At 51.2% G+C, this 23,834-nt stretch overlaps 9 protein-coding genes across 9 annotated transcripts; 4 read left to right on the top strand and 5 right to left on the bottom strand.

Annotated features, from left to right (window-relative positions):
• Positions 1-266: 266 nt before the first annotated feature.
• MRS44_015657 (uncharacterized protein) lies at positions 267-2,909 on the top strand (the record flags this gene model as incomplete). The annotated part of the gene is made up of 3 exons (XM_065619294.1): positions 267-954; positions 1,064-1,679; positions 1,733-2,909. 3 exons carry the CDS (start codon positions 267-269, stop codon positions 2,907-2,909), a joined length of 2,481 nt encoding a protein of 826 aa, XP_065475366.1.
• A 2,559-nt stretch (positions 2,910-5,468) lies between these two features.
• On the top strand, positions 5,469-7,276 carry MRS44_015658 (uncharacterized protein; the record flags this gene model as incomplete). Its single annotated transcript, XM_046270386.2, has 3 exons — positions 5,469-5,538; positions 5,593-6,804; positions 6,855-7,276. 3 exons carry the CDS (start codon positions 5,469-5,471, stop codon positions 7,274-7,276), a joined length of 1,704 nt encoding a protein of 567 aa, XP_046130198.2.
• A 101-nt stretch (positions 7,277-7,377) lies between these two features.
• Positions 7,378-8,394, bottom strand: MRS44_015659 (uncharacterized protein; the record flags this gene model as incomplete). Its single annotated transcript, XM_046282129.2, has 3 exons — positions 7,378-7,731; positions 7,793-7,969; positions 8,026-8,394. The coding sequence occupies 3 exons, from the start codon at positions 8,392-8,394 to the stop codon at positions 7,378-7,380; spliced, it is 900 nt and encodes a 299-aa protein (XP_046130197.2).
• A 1,780-nt stretch (positions 8,395-10,174) lies between these two features.
• MRS44_015660 (uncharacterized protein) lies at positions 10,175-12,201 on the top strand (the record flags this gene model as incomplete). The annotated part of the gene is made up of 4 exons (XM_046278731.2): positions 10,175-10,367; positions 10,419-10,829; positions 10,882-11,331; positions 11,387-12,201. 4 exons carry the CDS (start codon positions 10,175-10,177, stop codon positions 12,199-12,201), a joined length of 1,869 nt encoding a protein of 622 aa, XP_046130196.2.
• Positions 12,202-12,421: 220 nt separating this feature from the next.
• Positions 12,422-13,954, bottom strand: MRS44_015661 (uncharacterized protein; the record flags this gene model as incomplete). Its single annotated transcript, XM_046281397.2, has 1 exon — positions 12,422-13,954. The coding sequence occupies one exon, from the start codon at positions 13,952-13,954 to the stop codon at positions 12,422-12,424; it is 1,533 nt and encodes a 510-aa protein (XP_046130195.2).
• Positions 13,955-14,319: 365 nt separating this feature from the next.
• On the bottom strand, positions 14,320-16,519 carry MRS44_015662 (uncharacterized protein; the record flags this gene model as incomplete). Its single annotated transcript, XM_046272193.2, has 4 exons — positions 14,320-15,566; positions 15,619-15,984; positions 16,034-16,241; positions 16,289-16,519. 4 exons carry the CDS (start codon positions 16,517-16,519, stop codon positions 14,320-14,322), a joined length of 2,052 nt encoding a protein of 683 aa, XP_046130194.2.
• A 597-nt stretch (positions 16,520-17,116) lies between these two features.
• Positions 17,117-18,622, bottom strand: MRS44_015663 (uncharacterized protein; the record flags this gene model as incomplete). The annotated part of the gene is made up of 3 exons (XM_046279569.2): positions 17,117-17,798; positions 17,848-18,373; positions 18,421-18,622. 3 exons carry the CDS (start codon positions 18,620-18,622, stop codon positions 17,117-17,119), a joined length of 1,410 nt encoding a protein of 469 aa, XP_046130193.2.
• A 672-nt stretch (positions 18,623-19,294) lies between these two features.
• On the top strand, positions 19,295-21,767 carry MRS44_015664 (uncharacterized protein; the record flags this gene model as incomplete). The annotated part of the gene is made up of 10 exons (XM_065619295.1): positions 19,295-19,518; positions 19,573-19,630; positions 19,680-19,866; positions 19,916-20,015; positions 20,071-20,154; positions 20,209-20,446; positions 20,497-20,667; positions 20,718-21,036; positions 21,084-21,580; positions 21,630-21,767. The coding sequence occupies 10 exons, from the start codon at positions 19,295-19,297 to the stop codon at positions 21,765-21,767; spliced, it is 2,016 nt and encodes a 671-aa protein (XP_065475367.1).
• Positions 21,768-22,009: 242 nt separating this feature from the next.
• MRS44_015665 (uncharacterized protein) lies at positions 22,010-23,764 on the bottom strand (the record flags this gene model as incomplete). The annotated part of the gene is made up of 3 exons (XM_046272192.2): positions 22,010-22,828; positions 22,878-23,543; positions 23,597-23,764. 3 exons carry the CDS (start codon positions 23,762-23,764, stop codon positions 22,010-22,012), a joined length of 1,653 nt encoding a protein of 550 aa, XP_046130191.2.
• Between the last annotated feature and the right edge of the window lie 70 nt (positions 23,765-23,834).

Consider the following 23,834-nt stretch of genomic DNA (forward strand, 5'->3'; position numbering starts at 1 on the left):
GAGCTAGAATCCTTCCAGATCCTTTGGCGACATGCGCCTCAGTTCTCCTTCCGACACATCCTGACCAGCAGCAGCAGCGAGGCATTGCTCGGTTCTGTCGGTAACCTTCTCAACGCCTCAGACCAAGCCATGGCGGACCACGGAATGCAAACGCCCATGCTGTGTCTTGTGATCGCTCTTTATGAGACACAAATAAGAATAACTGCTCTTCGGGTTACCCGTAGAAGTCATGTTTGCCAGCGTTCAGCATCCTTTCATCCCGCATCATGGCCGAACCGTTCAGCGTCATTGGCCTTCTAGGCGTCGCAGCCCAGTTCATTCAGCTTGCCGTTGACTTTGGCCGCGACTGGAAAGACGTACCTGAGGATACAAGAGCACTCATCACCGAACTCCAGGGCCTCAAAGCCGTGCTATCGGTAACACATATCAACATCCTCATTCATGATGACTTGTACGATGCCTTCCTGGGTCGTCGAGCAGTGAATCTCTCCCATCCTGGCATCGCTGACCCCAGCACAAACACGGCGGAAATGGTATCGTCGTGCAAGGCAGGACTCGAAGATCTCCTCAGAGTCTTAAGGCAGTGCGAAAAAGGCCACCGCGTTGGATGGCAACGCATCAAAGGAGCATTTAACGCCAAAGCGACACGAGACAAGATTGAGGATCTTCACCGCCGATGCGAGATCTTGAACAAAATGGTCTCAATCAACTTTCAAGCTGCGACGTATAATGACGTCAAGGCAACACGGGAGGAGCAGCGAGACTGGCGCCAAAGCGAAGAGAATAAAGAAGTGCTGGCCTGGCTATCTGGTCTGAGCTTTGAGGACACACACCGAGCTGTCCTCACCAAGCGCCATCCCAATACAGGACAGTGGTTCCTGGATAAGGATGAATTCAAGCAGTGGCGAGACAGTCAGTCCAATACGACTTCGGCACTTTGGTGTCCTGGAATGCGTATGTTGAAGTTCTTTCATTTTGTGCCGAGTGACGAGTACTAACATATGGGTTAGCCGGAGCCGGAAAGACAGTTATAAGGTAGAGATTCAACTCTACGTTTGTACAGAACTAATAGATTCCAGCTCAGTTGTCATTGATCATCTACGGCGGCAGTTCAACGATGCTACAATCGGCGTAGCTTTCGTATATTGCGACTACAAAGACCGGCTCAACCAGACCCCGAGCAACCTACTCTCCAGTCTCGTCAAACAGCTCGCTAGGCAAAAACAGGTCTTGCCAAAAGAGGTCAAGGACCTTTACGACAAGCACGCAAAAAAGGAAACCTTTCCATCTCTGGATGAGTATTCCACTCTGTTTTCGCAACTTGTCGCCTCTTTCAGCAAGACCTTCATCATTGTTGATGGTCTCGACGAACATGTTGGAGAAGAGGATGATGGTTCCCTCAACATGGAGTTCATTGACCGGTTACGGCAAGTTGAACGACAAGACAACACGAATGGTCGCATGAGACTCTTCGTGACGTCGAGGGGGAATGATACGATTCGGGATCATCTCAATGGATGCGGTTCCATCAACATCAATGCACTGGCTTCAGATATTCGCGCTTTAGTGAGGTCCCGCATCTCTGATAACAGCTTCAGATGTGCAAGGGTCCTACGGGAGAGCCAAAGAGACCTCGCCGACACGATTATTGAGACTCTGACAGAGAAAGCTCAAGGAATGTTGGTCTCTCTGTAAACACCGCCCTTCTTGCTCTGGGCTTACTTGACAACAGGTTCCTACTCGCACATCTTCATGTCGATCAACTTGGGAGGCAGACAAACATACGAGACGTCAGGAAAACCCTGAATAATTTGCCTCGACCAAGCAAGATCAACAGCCTCTATGAGGGTGCCATGGAGCGAATCAACAGGCAGCCAGAAGAAGACAAGGACCTTGCGTTGAAAACATTAAGCTGGGTCGTTAGGGCGCGTCGACCGCTCCTCTTAAGCGAGCTACTCATTGCACTTGCTCTCAACCCCGAAGATAATGACCTAGAAGCAGAGTCTATACCCTTTGATTCTCTGATTGCTTCGCTTACGGCCGGGCTCCTCACCATGGAACCGACATTGACCGGTCAAGACAAAACAGTTCGACTAGCACATTTCACGGTTGCCGAGTACTTCAAAGATGAGGGAAGTCAATATCTCATTTACACGGAGGACCACTTGGCAGAGACTTGCCTCAACTACCTCTTGTTCGATAACATGGAGCCAGACCTTCCAATACGTCAGTCCGACCAGCGATATGGCTTCTACGACTATGCCGCCAATAACTGGGGACACCACATTCAAGCAGCCTCCACCATCGACCAAGGTTCGGTCATGAGATTTCTCCGCAATGAAGCCAAGGCCAAGACTTGTTGCACAGCTTTAAACGAATATCTCAACTGGCCCGAATCCAAGGCATTATATCTCACGGCACATTTTCAACTCGAAGAATCGATGCGTGCTCTCATTTCAGGGAGATGCGACATCAACGCCGCAACCCCCAAGGGATGGACCCTGCTGTTGTCCTTTGTGGAAAGGGGCCAAGAGGCAGTTGTCAGGCTCCTCCTTGATAACGGCGCCGACATAAGCCCCAGAGCCACGCAAGGGAACATCTCACTGAGAGAACCGCTCGCGATTGCTGCGGAGCAGGGGAACCAGACTATGGTTCGACTTCTTCTTGACTACGGCGCTGATCCCAACGCCGAGGTTCAAGGCGGCCAAGAAATCCGAAAGGAAAGGACCGTGCCACTTGTGAATGCCGCAAAGAACGGACACATTGAGATTGTGGAGATGTTACTGGGGACAGAGGGCATCCGTATCAACGAAATGGTTGAGGGTCGCAAGACAGCATACTATTGGGCCATGGTGAGAGGACACCGCGCGGTGGCCCGACTGTTGCAGAGCTGTGATGGGACTCTTTGAGGGGTATATCCCGATTTACAGTTTATTAATACGATTGTTTCAAATGGCAACCGTGTGAGCTGTGTACATGATTCAAAGGCGGGAAATACAGTGCAATAGCCAGTTGCTATCAACTTGGTGATATTTGTTGCCCTCAAGTGCACCGATTTTCACGCTGTTGTTTGCTTTCAAGCCCTAGAGCCGGAATCTTATACCTATTTGCATGCTCTAGGCTCCGAGTTCTGCATAACTTGATGGCTGCATTGATGGATGGAAAGCAGGTGTCGGATCAATTCGTTTCTCTATGCTCCAGGCGGATCACCGACTCTGCACCCCCGCTTTGAGGCTTTTGGCCATATACGACATAACTACGGATTGTTAGCACATATAAGGACTTGAAGAATTTAAACCCACATCTTCCAATACCCGTGAACCTTGGGATTTCTTAGCTCCCTCCTCACATCGGCACAGAGGGCCATGACATCTTCTTTGCTCCACGACAGCACGCGGGTGAACAAGGCAAGGCTCACACCTTCCAATCCAGCATCAGAGTTGACCAGATTCCACTTTCCAAGTTCCTTGAGCTTTCTATCCTTGGGCCAACTGTTGGTGGGCCATCTAAAGATGGTCTCGTGGACATTCCGGAAGCCTGTGCACTCGAGAATGGTTTTGTACTGATCAGAGGATCAAGGGGTCGTCCGAGCTTTTTGGATGCATCAATGAGGCCCTCCTGCCATTTCATGTTGGGTGATGTTTTGGGATCCAGAGTTCCATCATCGCAAAAGACAGGGAGTTGGATGTCTTGAATTTCATACCAGCCTTGTGCGCTCAAACCACTATTTTGTGTCAGTGTGCTTTTAAGGATGCGTGATACGAAAATGGAAAGATTTACTCAAAAGCCTTTTTGGCCATTGCTTCGGGGTCGGCAAAGCTGCCTGTCATCATACGGCAGAAGATAAAGTCAAAGGGTGTTTTCCAGGTCCATTCTTTTTCGAGATCGTCAATCTCGAACGCGCAGTTCGGTGGAAGGCTAAATAGCGTCAGCTTACAGCCAAATTGAGGGAGTTATCATACGGACAATGCGGGTTGGATGGGACTTAGATCAACTCCAATGATATGTGCCACTGTTAGGTTAATGATGTAAACAAGGGTAAGTGTGGTGGATTACCTGAGCTTCTGGGTGCTGATCAGCTGCAATAGTGTTAGCAGTTGCGAATAAACATCAAAATATTTAGCCTGCCAAATTCTAGAGCCCAGAGTCCAGTGCCAGTTCCCATATCCAAGACCCGCCTGGCGGTCTCGGCTCCCGGGTTGAGAGCTCTCTTCCCGTTGAGTGTGATCAAGTACAGGTTGTCCTGCAAGTCTGTCTACTGTCAGTGGAAATCATGCTACGGTGAGAAGTTTTGCACCTAGTCTATCGTTTTCAGCCTGCGAACATTAGTGTCGGCCTTGTATTACTGAGGGGAGCTTACGTCGTCGTTGGGGAAGGCATATTCTTTGCGGCTTTAGCAAAGTTTCCTGCAAGGATTCAAGTACCTACTGCCTTCACTCAAGCGATGATAAGTGCGACCATTTTCTTGCTGAAACTGGAGAAGACTCGAGCGGAGCGATGAAGTAGAAGGCTCTTCGAGAGGCTGTTATCGATCAGCTCCATATTGACTCTGGGCGTCTTGGAGATAGTACCACTTCAAGGGCTGACTCAAAGTCGGGGTCCACAGCCTGCGTGTTGTTAGCCTCTATTGCTTGATTTAGTTCACCGACGTTACAATTTTTTCATGCATGGTTTAATGTGGCTTTTCACAATAATGGCTGAGTGGTCAATGTGCGTTCAATTATCAGGCTTGGAAGAAGGAAGCGGGGAAATACTGCTCATTTATCGTGACTTGATGTCCCCTGTGGGTGTTGCGATGCTTGCATTGATACCTTGACCCTTGATTCGATCTTCTGGATCCCGGCGTCGAGAGGCCTCGGTGCAAATTCCGAAAGAGGACCGATCAACCATAGCCCTGGCCACAGTCGCATCATGCTGCCGATGATTGGATACAGGTTCAGAGGCGGAGGGCTATAGGGTGGTTGAAGGATCTGGGGGAAAGCTGCAGCAAGTAATTAGAGAATATCTGAGCTCAGCTATAACCTGGAAATGAAGGCTCGTTTCTACTATAGCACCTGACTCTCTTCCGTTACTCAAACACCCGATCCCAGTTTGTATATTGTTTGTGTGGTGGCCTGGTGTGTGATTTGTGGCATTTGTTGCCGCAACCATGATATATCCCTGCAAATTTTGGTACAGGATACGATGCATCGCAAACGGCACCTCTCATGGACCCTGAATAGGTAATTTTTCATCTTGGTCTGTGGTCAATTGTCATCTTACAACAGGTTGATTCAACCATGAGAGCCCGGAGTTGAAATTGGCCGTTTCCGAACGCTACTGTTATATCGAGGCGTGGCTGCATTAGCCCCGTCGCAAGCTGAAGCCATTCCCAAATCCGGACTAGCCACTATTCGCGTTTCAGCTCTTTGAACGCGCTGAAGCCCCTTTTTGTTTTCTCTGTATTGCTTCAATTTGAGGTCGCCAAGATGGCCGACAATGGCCACTCACCAACTGATATCATCACGTACATCGGCGTGCCGTTGGCAGTTTTGGGAGGTACCATTCTTCCGCACCAGTGACTGCCAAGACTTCCGGGCTAACGTGTTAAAGTGCTTCCTATTCTGTACAACACGTTCGCGACTCTTGTCTCTCTGTCGCGCATAAAGCGCATGCTCCGGCGTAGTCGCTTGACTGCGCTCACAAGAAGTGACATTGTCAATCGTGTCATCGAGATTGAATTACCTCGATATGCCGTTATGCCGCTGGACAGGTTCCAGGACCGCTCCGAGTACTGGACTCTTTCAAGACATCCCAGTTCCATACCCGGCGGTAGCTGGACCACCTTCAACTGGAAAACTCATTCCATCGGGATGAAGACTCAGCGCGTCGAGTATGCAGATCAAGTTCGTCAGCCTCAGGTTGAGGTTTCGTTTGATGAACTGGTTTGTTATCTGCTGGACTTGGGAGCTGTCCCCAACCCCCATGGCTGGAAATTGCTTCGTTCGACAGGACTTTGGACCCCGGTAGGGTGCTCTCTCATGATGTCTCCAGATGGCCGGGAGGACGCCCTTACAGTCGCCCTCTCAAATGACTCGGATGGTAACCTTTCCTTAGCCGTGGCGTGGTCGAGCTCATGGATCACGAGGGATTACTCTAATCTGCCACCATACTGGGTGAGACTACCGGCTCCGCCCCAGAAACAAGAAGTTCCAGATCAAGGTGCAAGCTCTGAGGCCGCAGGCTCGTCACGACGAGGATCAGAGGAAGGACTCGCCAAGCCAGAAAAACCGGACAAGGGAATGGACTCGATCGAGTTGGATTCAATTCACCAAGAGAACTCGTCTCAATCGAAGAAGGCCATCACCTGTCAGATTGCCATGTCCGGAATTGTCACGGCCTTAACCGAGCAAACGCATTACGGAAACCAGAGCAACTTCAACCTCGACAGCTTGTACGTCGACCACCTGCGCATTCATCCCGTAAAGTCAGATGGAGTGTGGTTTGCCAGTGCGGCTACGGCTTTTGGAACCTCGAGCCAAACTATTCTCTGGAACTACAAGATTCCAGATGAGATACTCTACTTCGCCAGAAAAGAGACGGTACCGTGCGGAGTTCTTGTGGTTTTGGGCATGGTTGATGAATCCGAGACACCAGATTGGGCGACGAAGCACAATGATTACGGGGCATCGATTGACCAGTTTGCGAGGAGGAGCCAGGAACGACGTGCGGCGATGGCTGCGGAGGCGCGAATGGCTCCTGCTCAACGGGAGGTAGCTGTGCGGGAGAGGATGCGCAAAGAGACGGAGCAAAGCATGCATGATAGTAAGTACTTGGCCCTTCGCTTGCCTCTGAATCTCACTGACAACAACTAGTGCGTGACAAAATGAGGGCTGACCAACAACGGCGCGACCAACGCATGATGGAGGCACTTCAAAGTCCCAAATGGGATACAAAGCTCGTCGCCGAGCACTCTCTCCAGTGGCTCAAGGCTAACGGGCACTGGGACGCCTCATTGACACTCAAGGACGTTGTGGGCTTCATGCTGCACAGAATGGTCCTCGATGGAGAGTTTGCCTCCAACATCTTCCGAATGTTGGACTTGTGGAAGGCTTGGGGTGATGTTGGAGGTATGAGGCAGTCGGACTATCAAGCCGTTCAAGATGATAAGCCTGGGTTCGCGAACGCGACACTGTTGGTTGCCCTGATTAGGGACACGTCAACGGCTGTGGAGGGCACGGTTTCGATGGATTTGCAAGAGTGTCTTAGGATGTGGAGAAAGGTTCGCCTTGGATGAAAGTTGCGTGGAAAAATGAGACAACTAGCTATTTAGACACACTGATCTGCAAAGCCAATGTGCGCAGTACCCCTTGCCTGCCCGAAGACACCGAGGAATATCTACTGAGTATACAAGGGCCGCAACGCCTCGACTAGCTCAACCTTTCCTTGAACAGTCCTCTCATTGGTGCCAAAATCTCCCGCCATGATGCCACCGGGGAGAGCAGAAGTAGTCATCCCAACAAAGTCCTCGATATGAGCGCTTGGGATCTCCCGAGCAAAGAACTCTGCAAGATTGTCTTTCTCAATAGGTACGACCTCAACCTTTTTGCCTGTGATTTCTTCGACTGCTTCCTTGACATCGAGTGCGCTGTAGTGTCTTGGGCCATAGAGGTCAAAGTAGTATGGGCTGGCGTCCTTGGGCGCGGCGAGCAGGGCGTCTGCGCAGGCTCGGCCGATATCTCTGATGCTCACCTAGAATACAATGTTAGTGTGCTTGGACTTCTCAGAAGCTTTTGCTCAAAGGTAGTGTTACCATAGGAATCTTGTGGTCCAGAGGTGTGATCACGGAGTAGATGACAGGCGGCTCCGCTTGAATCGTCTCAAAGGCATGAGACCAGTTTTCCTGGAAGTATCCCGGCTTGACAATGACGACCTCGGGCACCGAGCCCTTGAGGATGTTATCCGAAATGTGGTTCAAGCGCAAGAGACCCTGTGATATTGTTAGGCTGGTTGGTTAAAGACATGGTGTTATCAAATGAGACTTACGATGCCATGGTCGTACTGGGCACCCATGGAAGAGAACAAGAGCAGTTTCTTAACATTAGGGGCTTTCCCAAGGGCCTCCTTGACATTGGTCGCGGTTTTGATACCCCACTCTCCCTGATCGGTTCCATCGTAGGTCGGTGGTGGAACGTAAAAGAGGGCATCAGAGGGAGAAAAGTCGAGCCCTGTTCCGCCTGCCACGTCGCCCTGGGTAGCCTCGAACCGTTCATGGTTTGCAAACTCAGCAGGAACCTTGGAAAGATCGCGGTAGATACCGTGAATCAAGGGCTTGGCATCTGATTCGAGCAAGTTGCGGATGGTCTCTTTTCCGGCCTTGCTTGAGGCGGGGAGGACGGTGATGCGGAGAGTCATGTTGGTTGGTGGCGTTGAAGTGAGACGATGGTAATAGAATTGATGGTGGTAATACGATTGATGATGGTGTTTTCGTATTAAGAGATTTTGAGAATCGTTACAGCTTATATAGTCTTCTGAGTGTCAACTCTAATTGTTAAGTGTAGTCCGGCAACCCGCGGGCGCCGGCGGGCGGCCGAGATCCGCGCCGTCAATGTCCGCATGCGGGGCCGCCTTCTTGCGGAGTTTGACCCCGGGCGAGATGATAATCCTACCGATGCCGTCGGCTCGGGTTAATCAAGGGTGGAATCTTAGTCACGATGAATTTGTCTTCAACAATGCCTAGGTGGTGCCATGCTGACATCCCTCCAACCCCATTCCTTGTCGGTCTAGAGTGGGCGAGCCTGTTCATGAGCCCAGTGTAGAAAAGGGATGGGTATTCTCTCATACTTGGAACTAAATGCGCTGTTCCGTCTCTCTATTCTTTAAGGGTGTCCTGTCTCATAAATCTCAGCTTCCATCATCCTTCCTCTTTCTTGGAAAAATAGATAAGCTAGATCCCTTCCACCACCTCGAGTTTGACATCTCAAACATGCCTTCAAGAATAATATTATGGCTGCTTTAACCAAGTGGAAAATTTTACGTGCCCTTCTACATCAGCAAAGGCCCCTCCAATGGATCACAAATGCCGGTGGCATAGTTCTTCTCGATTTCAACGCGCGCTGTGACAGTCTGAACGCTGGCGGTCTGAACCTCAGTGAATCCCTGTAGTTCCTCCGGTGATTGTTGGGTAATCTACGACCCGTGCAATACGTGAACTTGTACTACCCCAGCGTTGCCCAGGTCTCCTGCATTCTTCACACCGCATTCTTCACACCGACGGCCACGACAGGATTCTTATTATGGCCCTCGTCAATGACAGCGAGGTCGCTCAGCCCAAACGTCATGTAGAAAAAACCATGGGAGAAGGGGAATAGTACCGATCAATTAGTCCTCTTGTACCATCTGTAGCCGATGTAGATGCCCTCTGCGTATAGAACCTTTCGCCCATCAACCCGGGTGTTGATAAAAGCAGAATTATCCTCAATTCTAATATGGAAACACTCGGGCCACTTACTGCTAGTGTTACTTGGATTGTCATCTCTGCACTGATATCAAGGCGGGCAAATATTACATGCGATCAGGATCTACATGACTATCCAAATTGAGGATACTATGTTATGACGAAGGTGTAGTTGCAAACCCAGCCGTTTACATTATTAACAACCACATAGCGAGTAGGACGATACTATGTCATTTGATAGCCGAGGTCTATTCTCCCGTGCCAAGTTCACATACCCTAGGGAGCTCCAGTGCGGAGCTCAAAACCTTGCAATCTTACCATGTGATCCATGTTTCACAGACTCGGCAGCTGAAAGAAGACGGGGCTGCATGACGCAAGTGGTCCGATCTGTAGTTAGCATACACTCCTTGCATCTGAATCACACATATGCAATGTTATATACCTCAAGCGGATCCTCTGGAAGCGATTTCGCACATCCTCTATCGACAGCAGCTTGAATGATGGAGTCACGCCAAGTTCAACCCCTGTCCCGATGCGACCTGCATGTCTCACAGCGGGATGCCGTGATGCATACACGAGCAATCTTAACTGGAACACTCCCCCCTCCGTGCGGGGTCTGGCGGTATTTTTCTTCGAGACAGGGCGATCCGAGAGAGATTCATAAGCATAAAAGCCGACGCAGGGATACACCATGGCCGATCCGTCTAAGCTAAACTCTATCGCCTCCTCCACGACACCATGACTTCACTCTTTTCGACGACGGGGCTGCTGCGGCTGATGCTTCTTTTTGGATCCGTGTCGGGTCTGAAGAAGCCAGAGCATCATGCCCAGCACAGTATGGAGTCTGTCCTGGATCAATATGACTATCTTGTTGTTGGTGGTGGGACAAGCGGATTGGTAGTTGCCAACAGGCTGAGTGAAGACCCGAGCAGTGAGGTTACCCCCGCAGCTGTTGTCAGGAAGGGCTGACGAGAGATCACAGAAACTGTTTTGGTCGTCGAGTATGGCGACTTTGCCAACACCATCAACGTTACGGTGCCATACTTTACCACCTTGGATCAAACACCTCGGCTTTATAACATGACGTCCGTCCCTCAGGTGCATTTGGACGGTCGCACCAGCAGGATGCGTCTCGGAAGCGTAGTGGGAGGAAGTTCGACCATCAACGGCATGGCTTGGGACCGCGGCTCTTCGATAGACTACGATTCCTGGGAAGAGCTGGGAAATCCCGGCTGGGGATGGAAGAGTCTGCTCAAGTATTTTCGCAAGTCGTCGAGGTTCTCGCCTCCGGCCGAGAAGTACGTTGAGAAGTATGGTTATACATGGACTCCCGAATCATATGGACATGGCCCGATCAAAGTTGGATATCCATCCTGGCAATGGCCAGGAGCAGGTGAGTTGCCTTGGAAAAATTATGGTCCAGATGGCTGATTCTTCTCTTGCAGCTATGCAAGCGGAAGCATGGACCGAAGATCTCGACGCAGATATCCTACGCGATGGCGCTGATGGAAAGAACGTCGGCTTGGCTTGGATCCCCCAAAACTCGGGTGGTAAGGAAGCAACACGATCAAGCGCAGAGACGGCCTATTACCAACCAGCCAGCCATCGCCCGAATCTCCATCTGCTGGTCCGACATTACGGGGCTGGTATCAAGTTCAGCGGCAACGTCACGACAGGCGTCGAGATTGCTAGTCGCGATGGGGGACCATCAAGGTGCATCTCGTCCAAGAACGTCATTCTCGCCGCGGGAGCTATCAACACCCCTCGAATTCTGCAGCTCAGTGGTATTGGGCCTCAGAAGCTCCTCGACTCGCTTGACATTGACGTTGTTGTCGATGCACCTGGAGTTGGGGCCAACTTCCAGGACCATCCAACCTTTAACATGATTTATGAGTGTACGTGAACGCGACCGCTTTCTTGAACCGATGACGGCTAACTGACTTAATCAAGTTAACAACAAGAGCGTTCCGACTCGTGACCTTATGGACGACCCTGACTTCTATGACGCCGCGTGGGAGGAATACGTCGCCAACAAGACCGGCCCTTTCTCGCACGCGTGGGGAAACTACATCTCTTTCTCATCCCTTCAAGACCTTGATCCGGACTTCGAGGCGATTGCCGATAGTCTCGCAGAACAAGAACCGCTAGATCACCTACCTGCCATCTACGCCGAGAATCCCTCTCTCGTCAAGGGTTTCCTCGAGCAGCGTCGAGTCTTGCAGTCGCAGTTCCGCAACCCTGAAGCTGGAATTCTTGAAATAGTCTTCAGCGGTGCGATTGTCGTACCGGTTGCTCTTCAGAAGCCTCTATCCCGCGGCACTATCTTCATCAACACCACCAACGCCGACCCTTCTATCTCGCCACTCATCGACTTCAACACAGCCGCCAACCCAGTCGACATGCACATCGTGATGCGCGCTCTCACCAAAGCCCGTCAATTCATGGCCGCAGAGAGCGTCGCCTCCCTTGAACCTGTCGAGGTCTCTCCCGGACTGGCTCTCCAAGATGAGGTTGAGATTCAGACCGCCATGCGAAAGACATTCCTTAGTCCCAGTTTGGACCACCCTGTTGGAACGGCTGCTATGATGCCGCGAGAGTGGGGAGGTGTGGTTGACACAAATCTCCGGGTGTATGGTGTTGAGGGACTTTGGGTCGTGGATGCGAGTGTCATGCCTTTGCTTCCTGCGGCGCATACCCAGGCTACGGTGTACGCAGTAGCGGAGTATGCAGCAGATCTAATCAAGAAGCACAGCAAGAAGGCGTAGATATAGCAGACATGGCAGTTTCTAGAAGTTGGAACAGTCTCAAGTCGTTGTTTCCTGTCGCGAGGCCCTGAACTAGTGACGATAAATTGGCACCGAAGTAAGCTGAGGTCAAGCCAACGTTTTTGACTCTATTCTCGCCCCCCAGATCTAGCTGTTAGATGTCCATAGATACATATGTCCATAAAATTCCAAACGCACCTCGACTACCTCATGTATCACCTCAATGCCTACCTCTACGTGCCCTAGCAGCCTCGTACTCCTCACACGTATGGCACCTGATTACAGGTAAATAACCAGCATCAGGGTCCGTCTCGTAGCTCCAGTCAAATCTAGGGAACTCCTTATATACAATGTTAACGTCAACCTGCCTAAATGCGCTTGCTATGGCGCCATCGTCGCCCTCAAATATCTCTTTGGAGTCGCATCGTATGCACTTCAGGTTGGGGAGTTGAACTTTGTTGTGCTCGAGGTAATGTGCCAATTCAAACAAGGCCGATTTGACCTTCACATCTATTTTACCACGAGGAGTCACAAGACTAAGCCTAGCCAGACTTGAAGGGAGGATGTCGACCAACGCCTGGTCGCTAGGCATGTCTCTTGTCGGCCCTGTCGTTGGGCACACCGAATGTGTGCAGAGAAGAAGATGTTCCAAAACCGTGAACTGCTTGAGGCTACCGACCGGCTTTTCCGTTTTAATCGGGTACTGGTAGTAAGGGAAGCGGATGTCAAGATAGAGGGACCTCAAGGTTCTGCGAGTCTTGTGGAGGAGTGCTATTATCTCGCTGACCTCGACATCGAATATCCCACACTCATAGCAAAATACCCTGGTGCTTGATGTCTGCCACGAAAAGGATGTGATGGCCTTGCATCTCCGGAGGTAGTGTTCGATCCTGACAGTTCCTTCTTGGTGGTGGATCCAGACCGTTTTGACTCTTGCTGGAATTATGAGATTTGTCTCTTTTGTGAATGTCAAAGTATCAAGATTCTTTGCCAACTTGATCAGGCGGTCTTGACCTTCAGTGGTGAATGCTCGCAAGGGCAAGCGGGTGACACCCAGAGCCCTCAAGGCTTCTGGCGTTGGAGGCTTGTGTATGTCCAGATTTGCATGCTCCAGATTGGGCAATAGGGCAAGCAGCATAGTGACAAGCTCTCCAGCCATAAAAAAGCCACTAAACGTTTCCATCTGGTATCGGTGAATGTGGTCCATCTTCCCAAGGAGGAAGGGGGTCATAGAGTCAGACCAGGTTTCTCCCGCATCATCCTTCATCCGCTCCCAGATGTCCAGGAGGGTGAGACCCAAAGCTTCAGAAGCCATGTGGTAAATCTCTCGGATGCTGTCGACGTGAACCTCTACTTTGTAGTGGCGGTGTACGCGGAGGTTCTTGACCATCCGAGCAAGGTCTGGGCGTGATACGACCGTCTGTGGAAGAGAGGGGAGGCGTCGATCTGCAGGGAGCATAAAGTCGTCGTCAATCCGCTCGAGGCGGACATCATGATACATGATGTCTTGTGCTATGTTTCTAATTCGCTTTGAAACGAGGCAGAGAGAGTTGAGGGTTTTGCGATCATCGCGGTCTAAAGTTGTGTGTGGCCACTGGTTTGCCTCTTGCACGTACTTTGCCTTAGGGTAAGGTGCATCGGGTTCTCCGCGACAGTGGAAGCAGAACGTTTGAATAATGGGCGCTAGAAGCTCTGGCGGCAGGTTGCAAAAGCCTGCGACGTCGTTGTTCGATTGGGGCCGGGTTTGAACCATCTTGATCCGGGGGGGGGGGGGGATTGTCAAGCAACTTAGGGTGAGAGAACGAGCGACAGAGGGGTTCGCCGGCAGGTAGCTATCATGAAGTAGGTAGATAGCCATGTCAAAGAGTCGGTGTACCAGGTCTTATTACAGGACATGAAGTGGATAAAGAAACATGGTTAACGCTTGTTTCAACTATGTTTTGTTGGTAGAGCCAACGCGTTACCAACATCATCTGAGGTTGGTGTTGGTTGGCAGCTGTCAGTGCCGGTCAGGTCCGACACAGAAATGCATCACACAGCGTGGTAACTACAGAGGTAGGGAAGTAGTACTACTAATATAACTTTTGAAGCAGAGCATATCTTGACGGTCTATTCAAATTACAACTTGGAAGAGACTGTTGACTCGCACCCACATCCTGCATCTGTACCCTCTGCAGCCTTCTTCGACTCAATCAGCGTGCTCTGGTTGAAACCCTGCTCACTCGGCGGCACATCCAACGCAGGGTTCTTGGTAAAGAAGTTGACAGGCTTGAGATGCACCTTGAGAATCTCAACCGGCATGACGGGAAAGTCCTCAATCCTCGGCACATGGTTGATGCCGAACTGCACCCAGAGAACAATGTCAGACTCTGGGGTTAGTGTCTCGCTCCTCTCTGCCCAGCTGCGTACGCCTGTGCCACCCCGTGACTGGTTCGTGTACCAGCCGCCCGCAAACAGCTCCCGGTCGCGGTGGGTGGTGACGTAGATGTTGTGGTCTGCGAACTCGGCGCGGCGGAAGTTGAAGCTCTCGTTGTCGCTCATCAGCTTTTGGAATGGGGGCGCCATGATCTTGTAGCCCACTGGCTTGCCATTGATGGGGTTCAGTGAGTTGGGATTGGTGATCTTGAAGGTTCGGTTTTGCTCAAAGTCGAGGTCAAGTCCTGCCGTCTTTTCAACAGGTTTTTCCACAAGCTCATAGCCGATGCCGTGAGCATTCCAGTTGGGGTCTCGTGGCATTTTGTGAGTTTCCGAATACACAAGCTGATTTGTATGTCCATCAATCATAGGGTCGATGCGCAGGGAGAAGATGTGCTGATGAAGGCAAGCAAGCACACCAGGGTGCACAACCGTTCCAAAGGACACACCGGTCTTGTTCAACTCGTGATCGAGTGGCTGCGTCGACAAGATGCCTGTAGCTCGTACTTCGTATGTCAATTCTCCAGCTTGGTTGAAGATGAACATGAGAATGTACTCGTAGTTGGAGACTGTGATGATGGACTGAAGAACGAGCTCACGGGACCGGACAACAGCAGATCGACCAGTTCGGTAGTTGACATGCTTCCAACCAATGCCGGCATCTTGCTCATGGATGCAGATGCAGTTCTCTTTGGGTACGGGCTCACCCTTGTCGTCGCAGATGACGCCGCTGAGATACTGGATGCTGCCCAGGCAATCACAGCCTAGTTGGAGGTTGTTTGCTGTGGTACCAGCTCCGACATCGCCGAGATCAAAGGCTGACTTTTTATGGAAGGGGTGTCGTGGATCAGCATAGGGTACGGTCATGTCGGAGAGAGAGAGTCGGTAGAACAGAGGACGACCGTCATATTTGACGTTGTATAGCACCATGCCCTCACGCTGGTTGAAGCCTAGATAATGTGAGTACTCAACATGAACTTTCCAGCGTGTGCGACAACTGACCGATAAAGAAATTCCACTTCTGCCACTGCAAAACATGTCCGGTTTCGCCTACGGGTGTCACAGTGAAACTGGCACCCTCAGGCTGCAGGACACGGAGAGGCTTGAGGTCCTTTCGTAGTTCCTGGGCCTCTGGGATGTACTCGTTGGCAGGCGTTGGTTGATACGGAGCAGGAGGCTTGATAGTATTGTCTGCGCCAGTGGGCATGGTGTCGATTCGAACCACCTTGTACTCTGTGCATTCAATGACTGGAGAGATGGGCAGTGGGAATGCGTAGTGGTTCGAGTCGGGCTCTGAAGAGTTGGCCGGATCCCGCATGTACAGGAAAACCTGATACATTCTCTGGTCATCGTCGATACCATCAGATCCTGTTGTTGTTGTAAGTACATGTCAGGCTTCTGTTATGGATTTTCTCACCATAGATCCAAGGATCGGCGCACACGACAGTGCCTTCTGGTAGCTTGAGCTTTTCAAGCTCGGCCAGCACCTTGGGATCCTCCAGAGCGACCTTTTCGATCATTTGGGCCTCATCATAGTCCGCATTACCATGCAGATGGGGCCCGAGCCTAACATTGCTCTCGACGGTCCCAGTTGTCAAGTTGACAACGGCTTCATGAAAAATGTCCTAAAACGTTTAGTACCTATCCAGAAATCGGCGGTGGGCAATCTTACAGTCTTGCGGATATAATATGCGACAAAAGCTCGGCGATCGAGCGGAGAAGGCGATCCCTTTTCAAGGGCTGCCAGGTACGGCGCCAATTGCTGCTTTGGAGGCTCGCTGAGGGTGATGACCTTGAATCTCAAAGATACCGATGCCGGCCACGCACCCTGCACTAGGCGTGCACTAGCTTGGATCTCGGAGGCGGAGAGGGGGCAAAGAGGATGGGGAGGAGGGCTAGACATGATGTAACAATAGGGCCTCTAGGGCGGAAACTTAAAATGAAGATGAAAATGGTGTGATCAGAACCAACAATTGAAGCCGAGGAGACGGTATTTGAACCCCAGAGGCAGATCTGATCTCGTGGGTGACATCTCCTCCACGTTCCCCCTCCAACCCCTCCTCAACGTTCCGCGTCTCGCAAAATATCCACATTTGGTCATGGTGATGGCGCAATTATCGATGATTGGTCCGTCGACGCCAAACTTCCAGACACGGATAAGCGTGACGATACGGGTTTTTAAACTGCGCGATAGCTACTTTTCTCGGTAAGGATCCTCGCTTGGTTATCTTCAAGGTATTGGCTTGGCTGGTTGTCCTGCTGGGCCGCACATGCCGGAATCAAAGCCGCTCGAGAGATAGTTCAGCTGTGGCCGTCAGAAGGATTTAGAAAAGGAAGAGTTTCATGGTCTACCTTTTTGTTTTCTTATCTATCTTCACCGGCCCGCTACCGCTCGGCTAAGCCTCCACTCGTCTCCAAGACTTGAGCCGTCAACCATGTGACTTCTTCCTCTGAGTGGTGACACCTCTCCGCCAACTGCATGTCTCACAACGCTAACTATCTACAGGAACAACCAGCTTTCTTCCCTCTCCCGAACAAACTCCAACCACGACTTGTCCCCGCTTCCATCGCCGCCCCAAGCCCATATCTTATCCAGCATCCTCGCTGCATTTCTTGCATTATAGCAGCACGATGATACCCAGATATGTCGAAAAGTCGCCCTCACTGCTTGTCTAAGATCTGAACGCTCGGTTTCTGCCCCAAGAACAAACGCCGGCCAGACTAAACTCTTGATATGAAAGTCGTGTGGTGGTATCGAGAGCATGTGGGCTATTCCACGTTGCGTTGTATCGAGGATGTAGGATTCAGATAGATATTGGTCTTCGGAGGATGTTCCGATGACATGAGAAGCATAAACCTCAATCGCTGCCTTATAGGTGCAGGCAAGGTGGTATCGTGACTGGTAGTGTTGTTGATCTGGGAAATCCTTGGCCCATGTTGAGGGCGAAAAGGCGCCAAGGCAGCTGCAGAGGCTGGCAATCGTATCTTCTCGTTCGGGGACTGAGTGATGGACTGAGCGTATCGAATCAATAACCGAGAGCAAATAGAGAAGTTCAGCCGGACAGCCAACCCAAGTTTGGTGTTCAGAGTGTCGAAGAGTCTGTAGGAATGAAGGGTCCAAACAGGCTGGTGGTCGGCTGGAGAGGTTTGCTGGCGCCAGTGTCGATCCCATGATTCCAAATCTGCCATACAAATTAGCAAAGAAACGATCAATCAGGGCCATTCTCTTACGTCGTGCACGCTGTGTCAAAGTACGTGAGCCACCTAGCGGAGTCCAAGTCTCCTCTTGATGCTGACTTGCGGCTCCGAATCATTTCTTCAGCACCGCGCAGATGATGTTTCCACCCTCGGCCCCCAAACTCGACCACATCTAAGCAGATAAAGAGGATGACTGCTGCAATAACCGCGTCGCTGTTTCTCTCCGGGTGGACTTGCAGTTCGTGTTTTAAATACTCAAGGGCTTTTTGCTTGTGCGAGAAGGCCGTGCTGAGTGAGTTGCCATAGTTGGGCTGGTTCTTTTGCCAGGTATGGTCTTCCGGCGAGTACCAATCCTCCGAGACTTGGGTGGGAAACCTGCTGCTGCCCGAAGGGGTTTGAATGTGATTAATCACGATCCGATGCGTAAAGTGGAAGGCCGATATCGAGACCATAATGTGGGACAAGGCGTGACTACCAGGCATAAGAGGCATCAGTGCGAGGAAGGGGTTCGCTGACGGATTGTTGTACACGACGCATTCTTTTGACAGCTCGAGATCGACTGACTCGTCAGTTCAGCGAGCGAAAGGGGGAGTGGAGGGAACTCACAGTAGCGTATGTACTGCCGGCAATCTTGTGACAGGTCTTGCAGCCCAGGTTCGACAAGCGACCAGGATACTGACACAGGGGAGGGACGCGCCTCTCGCTCACCATGTTCGCCTGACCGTGGCTCTGGGAATAGTAAACGGACTTCAGAGTCAGACCTTTTGCTGAATTCATCAGCTGTGTCGAATGTGGCCTTCCCCATCATCTTGCCTCTGCTGGCCATACTGTTCGTCCACACCAACCTCTTCCTCCGCTCATACCCCAAACACCGCAACTTGAGGTCCGCACATCGCTGACACGTCGGAAGAAGCCTGTCACACTTGACCCGCCTCTGCCGGCACGTCCGACACGAGTTTGGCGCGTGGGCGCCGCCGTCCTGCATAGCCGTAAATCGAAAGGTTTCTTTGCCACGAGGAGGCATGCAAACTCGAAGAGGCAGGCAGGCAGGGGGGAAGTTCTCTTTAACCCGGTAGTCCGGGAAAGTTGGCGATGGTGCGATCGGCGTTAAACTGCATTTGGAAGCCAAGACGCGGCCCCTGTCGAAACCCCAGATTTCGCTATCTTCAATAAAAGGGATGATGGCTGTCTTTTCAGGATATAGATGTGATTGCAATTATATCTCATTGGATCTCTTGTTTGACGACATTCTGAATTATAATAGCCTCATCATGTCTCGGTTCTACCGTGTCGCAGAAATGACTGCAAGGGTGCGATCTCGTCATCTGTCTTTGATGTGAGCACTACCTCATTAACGGTGTCCGTGTGCGACCCCCGTGAAACACTATAAGGAGGGGATTTTCTGCTCGATCAACATTATGGTGCTCCTTACTTGGATTCTATATCGCATCTTCATTCCTTGAAGTCAAGCAAAGTCAAGATGGCGCTCAGTCATCGCTCGGACGAGAGTCCCGAAATCCCATCCCCACTCCCGCAATCGGTTGGATATGGCGTCGTGGTGGCAGCTGGACTTGCTTTTGCTTTTGGTTCGTTTCTTTTCTTTTTACCAGAGTTGTATCGGGCGCGAGCTAACCAGATAGGCATGATCGGAGTGACGGCTATTCTGAAGAAGACTCTCCACGAAGATAACTCCAAAGCCGAGACGTATGACGCGCCACCATCACCCAATAAATCTTCATGCTGAATATTTGATTGCAGGTTTATGGTTGCCAACCGTCGAGTCCGAACCGGCCTTGTCGCATCGGCTGTTGTATCTGTACGTCGAATTTCCGTCTCGCGGCGTCAAGATATCTAACCATGGGCAGTCCTGGCTCTGGAGCACAGCATTGCTTAGCTGTGTCTTTGTTACTTATAGCTATGGTATAAGCGGTGCCTTTTGGTATGGTGCGGGATGCTCGACTATCATCGTTTTCTTTGGGTACCTCGGTGTCGTGTGCAAGAGCCGCATTCCTGAAGCGCACACGATCCTGGAAGTCATTCGGATTCGATATGGTATGTCCAGCAAACTTGATTAGGTTTCTCTCAGTTGACCCTTTTCTAGGCACCGTGGCTCATCTCAGTTTCACCTTTCTGGCGGTGGTCAACAACCTCCTCAACACCATCAACATGATTCTGGGCGCATCTGCTGCCATTTCGTTTCTGTAAGCGTCTCTTGAGCCTCGTTCAAAGCTACCCGAAGCTAACAACTTGAACCAGAACTGGAATGCACATCATGGCTTCAACATTCTTGCTACCGCTTGGTGTGGTTCTGTATACACTTGTTGGAGGCATCAAAGCTACGTAGGTGGACCCTGGACAGTTCCCTCTTAATAATGACTAACCTGACGATCATAGTTTCCTAACCGATTATATCCACACCTTTATTATCCTCATTCTGTGCTGCTGGCTCACGGCCAAGGTTATTACTTCCGAATACGTGGGATCTATCGGTGGCCTTTACGATCTTGTTGTTGCTGCACAAGAGTCACATGTCATCGAAGGCAACTACAGAGGCTCCCTTCTCACCATGACATCCCAGCAAGGCATCTTTTTCGCCATCATTCTTCTCGTCTCCAACTTTGGAGCAGTAGTCGTAAGTCTGCCTTGTCAGGGGAGGAGGCAGAAGCTGACCTTTCTTTTCAGATGGATACGGGTTACTTTTTGAAGGCTTTTGCTGCATCGCCTAAAGCTGTTGTGCCTGGATACGTCGTTGGAGGTATCTCTTACTTCAGCGTTCCCTGGTGTCTTGGCACAGTGGTCGGAATGGCTTCGCTCGGGCTTGAAGCCTTGCCCATTTTCCCGACATACCCGAGGGTAAGCAATCCATCGTTTTCTCTCCACGTGAGATCTAACAGTCTTTATAGGCCATGACAGCCACCGAGGTAACGAATGGTCTTGCTTTGCCTTACGTTGCCGTCGCTGTCGCTGGTAAAGGAGGTGCCGTTGCAGTTCTCCTGATGACCTTCATGGCTGTCACATCCACATTGTCCGCACAAATCATCGCCGTCTCTTCCATCTTGACCTTTGACATCTATCGCGTTTACTTCAACAGGGAGTCCAGTAACGAGCAGGTGATCCGCTGGGGACACATTGGAGTCGTGCTGTTTGGTGTCGTGGCAGCTGCCTTCACGGCCATGTTTCACTACATCGGTGTTGATATGGGGTGGACACTTTACATGCTGGGTAAGTAACCCCAAGCCCAGTCGAGTTTAACTACTAACCTTTTATAGGTGTTCTCACATGTCCTGGTGTCATTCCCGTCATCTTCACCATCACCTGGCGCAAACAATGCAAGACTGCTGTCATCACTTCTGCCTTCTTAGGCATGGGAACAGGACTCGGAGTTTGGCTCGGCACTGCGTACGCCTTCTCTGGAGAGGTATCAGTCGCATCAACCGGAGGAACTCTGCCCTGCATGTACGGCACGGTTGCCTCACTGTTCAGTCCCATGCTGTATAGCATCATCATCTCGCTGATCCGCCCCGAGAACTACGACTGGAACGACTTCAAAGAGGAGAAGCTAGTCATTGACTCGGACGAGAATGAGCAGCAGCAATCCTCCCAAGACAAGTCAGTTACGAGCAGCAGCACGATTGAGATTCCACAGGATGATACCCAACGTCGATGGGCAAGGTATGCTCTTTGGTGGGCTATTGCTACGTTCCTCGGTCATTGGGTTCTCTGGCCACTTCCCATGTATGCTGCGAATTACGTCTTCAGCAAAACAGTGCGTCTCCCCTTTTGTCTTCTCTTTACAGTGTCTAACATTTCTATAGTTCTTCACTGCGTGGACCGTCGTGTCTCTCATATGGCTGTGGTGGACATTGCTTGCAGTGGGATTTTATCCAATCTGGGATGGTCGCGAGCAGATTAAGACTGTTCTGCGCAATATCTGGAAGCTCTGGCGCTCCTAGACTACAAGGTTCCATCTCGATAGTAGTATGGACCAGATAGCTCTGAAGGTTCACGCACAGATAACTTGGGGCTGTAGAGCAAGAAGAGAACGTGGATTACTATGTTTCTAAAACGCCTTTTCATCAAGTATTGTACAAAGCGGTAGAATGAATGGTAGCCGCCCTCTACAATATGGTAACAAGCCCGTGGGGGCATCGCTCAAAAACAAGTTCGCTTTTCGTGAGACAGCACCATATGATCTCTAAGTCTCCACGATGGGACCGTTGTACTCCTTTCGTCCCCGGACAAAGTAGTAGACAACGCTGAAGATGGCAACAAAGCCAGTGACAAGAACACTATAGTTCATCATGTCGACAGTGGGGTTGATCATCGGGGGCCAGAAGCTGAAGAAGCCAATGACGACCAGATAGCAGATGCTAAAGATGTTGTTGGCAATGCCGAAGACGCCGGGGAGATGGAAGGGGCCCCAGACCAGTTCAGCTCCAGCAGTGTTTGCCAGGGCTGGAAGGTCTGAGCCAGAAGGCATAGTGAAGCCCTTCGTCATGCGACGATAGAGGAGCAGAACGGCGGCGATGAGGTAGGAGGCGTAGAGGCAGGAGATAGATAGGGAGGTGACGTTCTGAAAGGCAACGGGAGATCCAATGTTGATGAGGGACAGAAGGATCGCGATGCCTGTAGTAACAGCGACAGCCCAGACGGGAACAGTAGTACGCTCATCAACCGTCGAGAGGACGCGCCAAAAGGGGAGACCACGATCACGCGCAAAGGACCAGAAGACGCGAGAAGTCGAAGCCAGCATGCCCACAGTTGCGCAAGCTCCGAGGATCATGATGATGCTAGCCATGACAGTGGCTCCGGCGGTGGAGTTGGTGGCCTGCTTAAAGATGGACATATGAGGGAAGCCCAGCATTCCAGGACCAGAGGCAATGGCCTCGTCGAAGTTACCCATGCAAAAGACCATGGCGATGATCATGGCGAAACCGCAGGCGCCGTTGATGACGAGACTGAGGAGGATGGAGGTGGGGACAACGACAGATGGGTTGACGGTCTCTTCAGACATCTAGGCAAGGGTTAGTAGTGGCTACAAACATGGAAGTGGCGGATCATACGTGAAACGCGGCGTCGGTACCAACAAAGGCAAAGACATTGCCCATCATTCCAACCATGAAGGACAATCCCTGAGATGGCCAGGCACCGTTGTTGATGAAAGTTGTAAAGATTTCCTTGGCATCTCCATGGGGGCCCAGAGTGACGAGGGGAATCAATATGGCAAAGAACCCCAAGACGTGAAGGATCAAGATGAGACCCTCAAACTTAGGCAGCGCCGAGCTGGCAAGAGTGTTGATGAACACAGCAAAGATAAAGATGGCCCAGAACAGCAGCGTTCCCTGCCACAGCTTGGGCTGAAAGCCATCATCATTCAGAGAGGTGAGACCCAAGATCATGTTGCCTGTCAGCAGCGCGCTTGAAGCGACCGAGCCCTGCCAACCGCCAACAGTCAACATTCCAGTCAGGTAGCTGAGGAACTTGGCGCAAGATCGCGGCGCCAACATTGCAACCCAATGATACTGCGCTCCAGCCGTGGGCGCCATCGAGACCAGCTCGCACATTGTGGAGAAGACGCTAAAGTTGCCGATCCAGACGATGAGGAAGCTGTAGATGACGCCGGCCGTGCCACCATTGTTGAGGCCTTGGGCGAAGAGGACGGTGACGGCTTCCCAGGTGATGAGGATGGTGCAGCTAAAACCGAGAATGGACATGAAACCAAAGTTGCGCTGTTGTATCTCGTCAGTATGGATGCTTGAAGTGTCGAAGGGGGTTGGTGTACCTTGAGGACTGGCTTCTTTCCCAGTCGGGCCAAGTGATCATTATCGCCGTATGTGCTCGTTGATCGAGACGAAGAATTAGGCTCAGCTTCAACGGCGACTTGAGCGTTGCTGGCCTTGACGGCCGCCGAATTGCCCATTTCGTAGGTGGACGAGTTATCGCTACCCATGTTTGCGGTGGTGGTGCGGCACAATCAAGCAGAAACACCAAAGGAATGGGGAAAAGAATTGAGGAGGAGA

Source organism: Fusarium solani, assembly GCF_023522795.1.
Source record: "Fusarium solani strain SB1 chromosome Unknown bctg00000011, whole genome shotgun sequence".
NCBI classification, from domain to species: domain Eukaryota; kingdom Fungi; phylum Ascomycota; class Sordariomycetes; order Hypocreales; family Nectriaceae; genus Fusarium; species Fusarium solani.